This window comes from Chelmon rostratus, chromosome 2 (genome assembly GCF_017976325.1).
Source record: "Chelmon rostratus isolate fCheRos1 chromosome 2, fCheRos1.pri, whole genome shotgun sequence".
Taxonomy (NCBI): domain Eukaryota; kingdom Metazoa; phylum Chordata; class Actinopteri; order Chaetodontiformes; family Chaetodontidae; genus Chelmon; species Chelmon rostratus.
In genome coordinates, this window is record NC_055659.1 from 26,593,337 (window position 1) to 26,603,342 (window position 10,006).

General features: G+C 41.4%; 1 protein-coding gene across 2 annotated transcripts in view; it reads left to right on the forward strand.

The window, feature by feature from the left end:
• Window positions 1–6,958, forward strand: part of LOC121614801 (contactin-4) — a 42,656-nt gene extending 35,698 nt beyond the window's left edge. Inside the window, exons 19-22 of one of the 2 annotated variants that reach the window (XM_041948895.1) lie at window positions 2,312–2,492; window positions 4,544–4,656; window positions 5,485–5,653; window positions 6,354–6,958. In XM_041948895.1, the coding sequence (XP_041804829.1) occupies window positions 2,312–2,492; window positions 4,544–4,656; window positions 5,485–5,653; window positions 6,354–6,442 (552 nt within the window). In that variant the 3' untranslated portion in view covers window positions 6,443–6,958. Of the gene's footprint in view, window positions 1–2,311; window positions 2,493–4,543; window positions 4,657–5,484; window positions 5,758–6,353 lie in introns of those variants that run through there. The other variant, XM_041948888.1, reaches the window with a different exon arrangement.
• The last annotated feature ends 3,048 nt before the right edge of the window (window positions 6,959–10,006 follow it).

The window sequence follows — 10,006 nt, forward strand, 5'->3', positions numbered from 1 at the left end:
GTGCGCCTTATAATCCGATGCGCCTTTTATATGGATCAATATTGGTTAATTATGGCTATCGTGGTCAGGGGGCGTGGCCGAAGTAACAGCTGTATTCCACTCTCTGAGTGCCGTCATCCTTTTACTGGCATGCAGTCAGCTGTCAACCTGAATGATAAAATGACTATTTCACTGAACAATGAAAAAATATGAATATTACACCGGATTATAACGCGCACCTTCAATGAATGGCCTATTTTAAAACTTGTTTCATATATAGGGCGCACCGCATTATGCGGCGCATAGAAAGAAACTACTGTACTGTGGTGTCTGGGGTTGCGTTATGCATCCACTAGATCAGGGGTTGGCAACCCGCGGCTCCGGAGCCACATGCGGCTCCTGAAAATAATTAATGACCATTTATTTAAAATGTCTTTTATCTTAGTTCGCACGTTTTCAAACAAATACCGCGCGCGCTCACAGATGACAGCTTATCATGCGTAAAGATGCAGGTGACGGCGCACAGCGCTGATGTGCAGACGCTGTGCGCTGAGGTTCAGGAGCAGAAATCACATTAACCACGTTTGATTAATATTTTAATTGCCTATAAATTCATATTTTTTCATTGTTCAGTGAAATAGTCATTTTATCTTTCAGGTTGACAGCTGACTGCACGCCAGTAAAAAGATGACGGCACGCAGAGAGTGGAATAGTACTTCGACCACGCCCCCTGACTACCATAGCCATAATTAACCAATATTGATCCATATAAAAGGCGCATCGGATTATAAGGCGCAATGTGGGTTTTTGAGAAAATTAAAGGCTTTTAGGTGCGCCTTATAGTGCGGAAAATACGGGAAATATTAAAATCAGATTCAGTCGTGAACGGAGCCAGGCTGTCTATTGTTGTTGCTACCTGGCTGTATAAATGAACGAGTGCATTAAATCGAGCGCACGTTTTAGTATCTCGTGCGCACGATTTAGTATTTCGTGCGCACGTTTTAGTATCTCGTGCGCACGATATAGTTTTTTTTTTCTTTATGACACTTTAGGGGCTCCGTATAAAGCAGTTGTTTTAAGTGTGTACAAATCTAGTCTCAAAAACGTATAGTGCTAAAATGTTGTACATATGAAAACCAGGTATAATGATGTGCAAAATACCTTCGTCAGAACCCCGATTCTAGAAATGCTCACAGATCTGTTAAGGAAAATATGTCAGAGCTTTTTAAGTCAATGGTGCAAATAACTCATTCTCTTCTAAACTTTTCCCTACCAGGTTCAAAACAGAATGTGAAGCTATGTGAAAATAGTATTTAAATATTTGTGTTTCCCATACGCAAACGCTGGTATTGTTAAAAACAGTGGAGGTATGATTCACTGTCTTGCCACTGTCTCTGTAAGACTTAAGATGCAGCAAGACAGCGCTCCTTAGATGCCTCTCCTTCATCCCTCTTTGAGCGTGTGCGTAGATTCCCAGCAGAGGTGGTGTGAAAACTGTAAACTTCTCCTGCTCAGGTATTTCAGGTATTTTCCCGAGTGCCGATAAAACTGTTATAATTAAACCGCTGGCGGAAAAAAAAACCCCACCCTAGATGCATCTGTTATCAGCAGCTCCAGGCCCTGTCCCTAATCTGCCTCTCCCAAGCAACATCCCCGAAAAACCTTGTGCAGCCAATTGAATAAGTACCTACTCGCAAACCATCTGTTTGACATTTTCCTGTCTGGTCTTCCTGCCTTGCGTTAGGGTCATGAATGATCTCCCCGTGAATACAGATGCTGACAAGCTCCTTATCCTTGTACTCCTCACTCCCAGCAGTGCCTTTGGTATTGCTGATTGTCAGATACAGTATCACTTGGTTGTTCAAAGATGCTGGTTGGACTGCCTATAGAGCTCGGTAGCTAGTTGTTGTTTTTTTTGTCTTAAGTAGTAAGTAAGTAAGGTCCTGTAGAATCACTGCTTCATCATATTAAAGACTTAAACCTAGATGAACCCACATTTCTTGCAATTTAACGGCATGAACGCAGAAGAGGCTAGTAGACTTGATATCTGTGTCTCCGTGTGTGTGCCCTAGTACTTCATGTTCATATACTGTGTGTCAGCTTGCTCCGTTTCGACCTGCAATCTTATATATAGGCACTTTCAGACTAGATGCATTCTGGAATAATAATATTCTTCTTTATTAGCACATTGTGATTGTCACAGTGGGAAATTGGCAAAATAAATTAGGTTTGACTCGACTCAGCTGCCACACGCTTTACAGATTTAAAAAAAAAAAGAAATGGAAAGAGTAAGGTAAGCAGTGTGGCGGTAACCCTTGTGTCTTTGGTCCAGGTTCTGTTTTGGGAGGAAGGATCTCAGCAGAGTGAGGCAGACAGAGTGAGGATTATCAACACCACGGCTCTGCTCTCTGGCCTGAAGGGCAGCACGGTCTATCTGATCTCAGTCAGAGCCCAGAACAGCGCCGGACTCGGACCCTGCAGCCCCGCTTTCAACATCACCACCAAGAAGCCGCGTGAGTCCAAACACACAGTGCCCCAAAATGTGCTTTGTTTCGGCGTTTGCTCTGCCTTTTACTTCAGTCATCTTTGTTCCTCTACCTGGTCGCTGTGCGTAGGCTGTGGGTCTAAGAAGAAATCACTTCACTGCCAGAACGGAGAGGAGGAATAAGTAGGGCAGCCAGTGACTTTCCTGTGTGTATCTGACAGGAGTATTGTTTTAACAAAAATCTGGTTTTAGCCTGTACATCGGTTATGCTGCAGTCACTTAGTCTGCTGCTGCCACGTGAAGCCTTTTGTAAATTCAGTTTTCAGCTGCTAATCTTCCACTGCTCGTCAGTTATTTTCAGTGTTCGTATGTGTGGCTAAACTGAGATTTGATTTGAAGAGATTTCAGCCGCCTCTGCTCTCACACTTCACCCTTCACCTCAGCTTCTTTCAGTTTGTGAACTTCAAACTATTTCAGAACTTCAACTTCAACTGACACTTCAGCTGGCAGGATTTCACTCGCAATGAATTACCTGAAGACATTTAAACCCATTTACAATGACGGTGCCTATAATTATTATTATAGTTCTCCACAGACAGCTAGAAGGAATAACAAATGCATACTTCATGATTAACCACTGCCAGTCTGATTAAATCAGTTTCAAATGTTTTTCCCACCTTAGATTCACACACCCCGACATCACAGATGCTTCTCCTACATATATTTTTGTAGTTAACACCAGGCTACACGTGATTTCATGCTGATTACACGTTTAAAAAGTTGTTTTAACAAGTGACTGAGTGATGAAAAATAAAAGGGCAGTGTTTACTCTTGTGCTAAATGTTCCTGATGTGATATTTGTGTGTCAAAAGAAAAAAGAAAAGCAGAACTACGTGTAAATAACCAGAAATCATTAAAGGACAGGTTCACAGTTGGAAAGACAGACTTTATATCAAATCAAATCAAATGTAGTTATATGCACATTTTATACTCAGTAGGCTCCATGTGCTTCACATACAACAAATATGAATCTGAGAGGCACTGACAAGCTGCAGACCAGAGAGAACAGGCAGGTCTCAGGTTTGCTTTTTAAATACGACACAGCTGGTACATCCTGTATCATTCAGCAGTTTGTGGGCTCATAGTACTGAATGTACCCTCGCCAGATTTGCTTCTGATCATGGGTACAGTTAAGAGGCCGGTGTCTGATTATCTGACAGTTCTGCAGGGCTTGCAGGCAGCGAGCAGGTCACAGATGTATTTATGAGCTGGAGGAGAGTCGCACAGTCTTTTCGGGAACTCCTGCAAAAAGGGTATTACAGTAATCTAGCCTAGAGGAGATGAATGCATGAACTGAGCCATGTGGAACCCCACAGCAAATGTAAAAACTGTCAGCTTTAAAGTTGTGTCTAGAGACACAGAACGTCCTGCCTGTGAGTTAGGAAAAGAGCCAGCCAATGACACGGCCGAGGATGAGGATGGGATCTCTTCACAGCCAGTTTTAGATTACAGTGAGAAAAACCTGTTGGAGTGCTCATATGGGCACCGGACTGTTGCTTTAAGATGGACTTAGAAAATAAGAAACCTATCCGTTAAGAGATAAGTGAAGCATTTCAAGCTGCAATAACTGCATCACTGCAATGCATCAAATCAATTGAAAAATAAACACATTATTATTAATGGTAGTATTAGTATTAGCATTAGTGTTGTTTTTATCAGTCATAGTAATAGTTCTATTATGTTCAGTGCAATTCCAAAACTGAGCTCCTCAATACAGCTGCCAGCTATGCTACGTTTCAATGTTTTATCCTGTGTTGCTTTCAGCTGTGCTACCTGAGAGTGAACCACCACCAACCGGTGAAGCTGTTCACTGGAATATGCTGCTGCTTCAGGGTCAACTTTTCATTTCATCCACATAAGCTGTGTTTTCACATTTTTCTCCAGTGTCTTCCAGAAGATTGAGTATAGATAGTGTATACTATGAAATGCTGCAACACCTGATGATTGCATCAAGGCAGGCTGCAGTGCTTTATGTATTCATTTGTGAACCTTATGTCTATATAACTATATATCTTGCAGCTCCAAGTCAGCCTCCAAGGAATATTGAGTGGAACCTGACCAACTCTAAGATCCTTCTAAATTGGGAACATGTCAAGGCAATGGAAAATGAGTCTGAGGTGACGGGATACAAGGTGAGTTTGTCAGAGTAATAGCAGAAACTCCAGAACTGGGGAAACAAATAGAGCCTCAGCGGCTGTCATCCCAATAAATGGCTTTCTCATTGCAGTGGAAAGATAGACCTCAGCACTCCAGTGTTACGTTATGGATTGGCCCTGTCTGGCCTTTCAAAATTAAAAGATCTGTTCCAGGTGATAAAATGAATGCGTCATGCACAGGAGGAATTCAGCTTCTTCCAACCACAACGACAGTGAATCATATTTGAGTCACTTTGCGTTCCTGTGTTAAAAAACACTGCATTTGATAATGCTTTCCGCAAATAATAACACACACACACACACACACACAAATATACATCGAAAGAGAGACAGACAGAGGGATGCAGCCCTGCTCATTTAATGATGAAAGTCTTTTGTGGAGCTCTGTTGTAAGGGAGCGTGTAGACAGGAATAGTTTAATAATTCGGCAAAGGCAACACTGCGAATGAAGAGTGAAGCTGTCTTACATATTTTTCATGTTTTGAAAACTAAATTGACAGTTTGTCTGTCTGTGCCGCATGTTTCCTTTGAACTTTGAAATGAAACACTATGCTGCAAGTTGATGAAGATGAAATTACTTGACTAAATGTGTAAAAAGGATATCTGAGGTCCTGTTTTGAAAAGCCTGCGCTCCTCCACCTGGAGTCAAACCAAAGTCTGGCTGCACACACTCTCCTGCTTAATTTGTTTTTAACACACTCATTTAATATGTTGACTGAAGTCGTACAGGTTACAAAGGGTTCATTTCCGACCGTCACAACCAACGAATTTAATGTTCACCCAAGGATCCACACTTTCCACCAGGTTGTGTATCGTCAGAACTGGCAAGGCAGGACTACTGTACTGGAAACCAATAAGACCAGTGTGGAGCTGCAAATCCCCTCTGGAGAGGACTACCTCATTGAGATCAAAGCTCTGACTGAAGGGGGCCATGGCACCAGCAGTGGCCCCATCCGCATACCAAAGATGTCCAGTAAGTTTCAAATACTCTGCAGCATGCAAATGATTGGAGTTGGAATTAAGCAGAGAGGCAGTGGGACGGGTGCACTCGGTGTAACTAATCCCCTGTGTGACTGATACTGTTTATCAGCTTTACCATAGCTTGAACAAGGCCTTCAGAATACACACAGAAATTGCAATAAGACTGCACCACACGACTGGGAAGAGGAGGCACAAAGTATACAAAGTAATCTCCGTCCACAACGTTGTGTTTTCAGTCCTCTTTGTCTGTGTGTGTGTTGGCAGGACATCTCAAAAATCACTTAACTTAAAATGACTTTATTACTTGACACACATTGCCTTAAAAAAGGTGAGATTGAAACCAAATTTGGATGATTTATGTATATGTGCACATATGTGTACATTTTCACATATGTGCATAAGAACACAGAGTGAGTTACAGGGGCATTTGGCCTGTAGGTAGCATCTCAGCCTTTGCCCATCCTTGGAGAAAGCCCAAATATTCCCAGGATTTAAGGATTCCCCAGAAATCTGCATGATTACTATCGTGTGCACTTTGATGCACATTCAGTATTTTTTTACAATGAAAATTCAGATTGTAATGCATCCTTGGCAGAGGTATGTGCTGTCTCGCTGCTGCTTCATTAAAGTTCTCTTAAAGAGGCAACATGCTTTCTATGGCTAATAAATATTTTTTATCCTTTTTTTCCCAGGTCTTAACTCAAAAGGATGTGCGTGTCCAGTTCCAGTGAAGTTTTGCTGTTTCATGATATTTTTTGTACTTTCTATGTTCATTTTGTAGCTTCTTATGCCTTTATATTTAGCTCTGGACATTAGAATCAATAGTTTGTGATTCTCTTCTACATGTCAGACTTGTGGAAATTCAGCCAGCTAATAGAGTTTCTCAGACCCGGGTTTGCAAACCAAAACTGGATGATGGGAGCATTCTGACAGGTTGTCAGATGCTCACAAATCTGTGGCTGGACTGTTACTCACAGGTAACAGCAGCGTTAGAAAGCATTTTCATCTGCCTATTTTCAGGACCACTGCAATCCTCCAGGATGCTCGCGTTTGATAAACATGGAAAGATGAATTTCTTATCTGGCGTTTTGAAATGAACCTGAGCACAGGTTCATGTCCCGGATCCTCCAGTTCACCGTCTGTTTCCACCTATTTTGCCTCGACTTCCATGTTATCTCCTGGCTTGCTGTGACCTCTATGAATGTTGCAGACCGAAAGTTGCAGCTTTCACTTACTTCATGTACTTGACACATACCCGTACCGTCTATTTACGTCCTTCTCATCATTTAAAGCCTGTTAAAAGCAACGTCAACTGTAGCCTTATGCTATTTTTCATTGTTGTTGGAGTCATACAAAATTAAAGGAATTACTTCACATTTTAGCAATTTCGCTTTCTAGCTGTGTCCCCCTGCCTCCAGCCTGTTAAGCAGCCCGGCCCTGGGCTCCATAGTTCATGCACAGATATGAGAGTGGCACTGATATTCATACCTAACACTTGGCAATAACACCAATAAGATATTTCCCAAAATATTTGGTTTAGGTACCAGATGTAAAAGTATCCACAGGGAGTGATGCATGCACCCAATGTTCTGTGCATGTTGTGAGAAGAAGGTCGGTGAGAAGAAGATGGTTCATCCTTTGGTTTCACAGGCTATCGCATGAAACACATACCTGATTGTGGCTGCACAGTACACCTTGCATCTAAAACAGCAGTGATTTTGCATTGCACTCCTGTAACATTGTTGGAGTCACAATGTTCAAACAGACACAAAAGTGGACGCAGCAGCTTCGGTCAGAGATTGCTATGCAAGTAGCAGCTAATGAACTCTTGGTCCGCTGGTCTCCAGCAGAGATGAGGAGCGGGCTACAGAGGTGTGGTAAGATCACTTCTCCACACTCCCAGATTTGTTTCAATTCCAAACTTGTAGTCTACATGTGGGACTGGAACAGTGACAGCGAATTCTGGCACTGAAAACAAAAGCTGGCATGGAAAAATGAAACTTGTTCACTGAAACACTTGTATTGGAAAAAGTTATGTTGGCACTGAGCAAGTATTGGTTGATTCAGGCACTCATTGTCACTGTTCTAACCCTTTATCTTTGGACCCAACTGACGCTGACTCAAGTGACATTGCTTGAGGACATTTATCAGACTTTGGTTGGACGAAATGCTTCTTTTTGCACAGCCGTACAGTGGCAGCAGTGCTCCCCAAGACCTGTAACCATCTTTATTGTGTAAATTCAGTCGAGCTCCCCTTAAAATCTGTCAAACAAGTTGAAATATTTTATACATTTCTAAATATTTTTTTGATAAATTTAACAACATTAATTTCAATAATGGCTGCCTTTAATGCACTGTAGGTGTTGCAGTACAGCCCTCATATTGTGCGCGAGGGCTAAATGGCATAGATTCCTTCCACACCTGAATATAACAGAGCCATTGTCAACACCTGCGCTTTTGCTGCAGTCTGCTGTGAAAAAAGCTGCCAAGTTTGTCAACATGCACGAAATGAAATCACAGCCCAAGCAGTGGATTATCTAATAAATGTAATCCTTGCTGCGCTCCACATTAGTCAACAATGCAATCTAGGCTGTTTTTGGGGCTTTAAAGCTCGAGACGTTCTTCAAATGAATAACTGTCAGACTGCTGCCTCCAAAGTCCACAGTGCATGTTTAATGTTGCATGAAATTATGTAGGTTCACACCTGCCAACACTCCCATGTTTCCCGTCTTTCTGCTGTATTCGAGGCCATCTCCCAGCACCCTTACATTGTTTCTCCCGGGAAGCTCGCAGAATTTGCATGGCCCTCAACCTTTATTATGTATAATCATCAGACACCGATCCACACGTTTTGTATGTTTGTCTGACATCGCCCGAGTTGCCGGATCGTGTATGAAACGCAATCTACACACAAAATCCACACAATACACCCAATTTCAACCCATTTCTCAACACAACCTGGCAACCCGCAACCCGATGCAATATGTGTGCGAGCTGCTCTCTGTGCAGGCAGCGGGGCCAGCTAACTTAATGTTAGCTGTGGTCAAAATGTCAGGGCAGGACAGCGTTTCACTTCAAAAATCTGAATACTATTCCCCGTCCCCCTCTGATGTGACCTCCAAACACCACAGGTGTTGCTAAATCCATGAAAACAGGCAACCTTCAGGATTAACATTGTAACACCAGCATCCGTTCAGCCACAGAGTGCGGTCAGCTGTGAAGGTTTTCTGTGTTGATTTTATAAAACGAAACTCTTTTTAAAGACTTATCAAGGATTTGCTGCTTAAATGGGTTGTATATTGAAGTAGATGTCATGTAACAAAGCTGCTTTGCCTTATCAAATTTATGTCTTTCAAATCTGCCGTCGAACTGTCTTTTAAATATGCAGATTGTAATTATTTGAAAAGGGCACGCTTATCGAACATAGAGGTAGAATGTTAGTGACTCTATTTGTACAACTGTATTTTCTGTAACTTTGTGGAGGGAAAATGGAAGTGATTGCAGTGGCAGATTGATAAAATGATGACAGAAGATAAGACAAACTATAAACACCTACCGTATAAGTGTACTGTACCCCCAAAACAGAGTATCAGTGAAATAATTTACTGAATATTTTGAAGATCGTTTATATTCAGCATTGAAAAATGATCGGCTTAACGATCACATTTAATCAAAGATGTGATGCAAAGTAGTTGTAGATGAACACAAAGGTAAAAGAGAGAAAGTTCACAAAGGTTACAGTAATGTTGATGAAATGTAAAGATGTAATGATGTGCCACTGTAATATTTTAGATTTCACATTCGTTTGCTGTGCAGATTTTATTTCAGGTCGTTCGATGCCTCGTTGTCATGTCGTGTGTTGATCATGCAAATGTTAATCCACCATCTGTCTTTAATTAATATGGGTGTGTCTTGCTGTCCTTAAGACGAGGCGCAGGTGTTGAGATGACATGTTTAAGAGTGTGCAGTAGTTTGTCCCTCATGTTTTGATGACTTAAGTGCTTAAAAGAATATTTATGAGGATTCAAATTTACACCAACCTTAAACTTGTTGCTTTTGAAGGATTTGTTAATTATTTTTTTTTGTATTTATTTATTTTTGCTAGAATGTATCTCATTATGATGTATCAAATTTGTATTTCAAATTTCCTCTTCTCGTTTCTGATTAATGTGCTTCTTTAACTGAGTCTGTAATTTGTTACTTCAGTAATGTAATACCATGGTATTCTTATAATGAGATATCTCTGTGAGATGACAGGAAGACTCAATAAAAGTTTCACATTGAAAGCCTTTAATCTGTGGATGTGTTTTAGCTCGTGGGATTCATACACCTCGCTGAAAGGTAG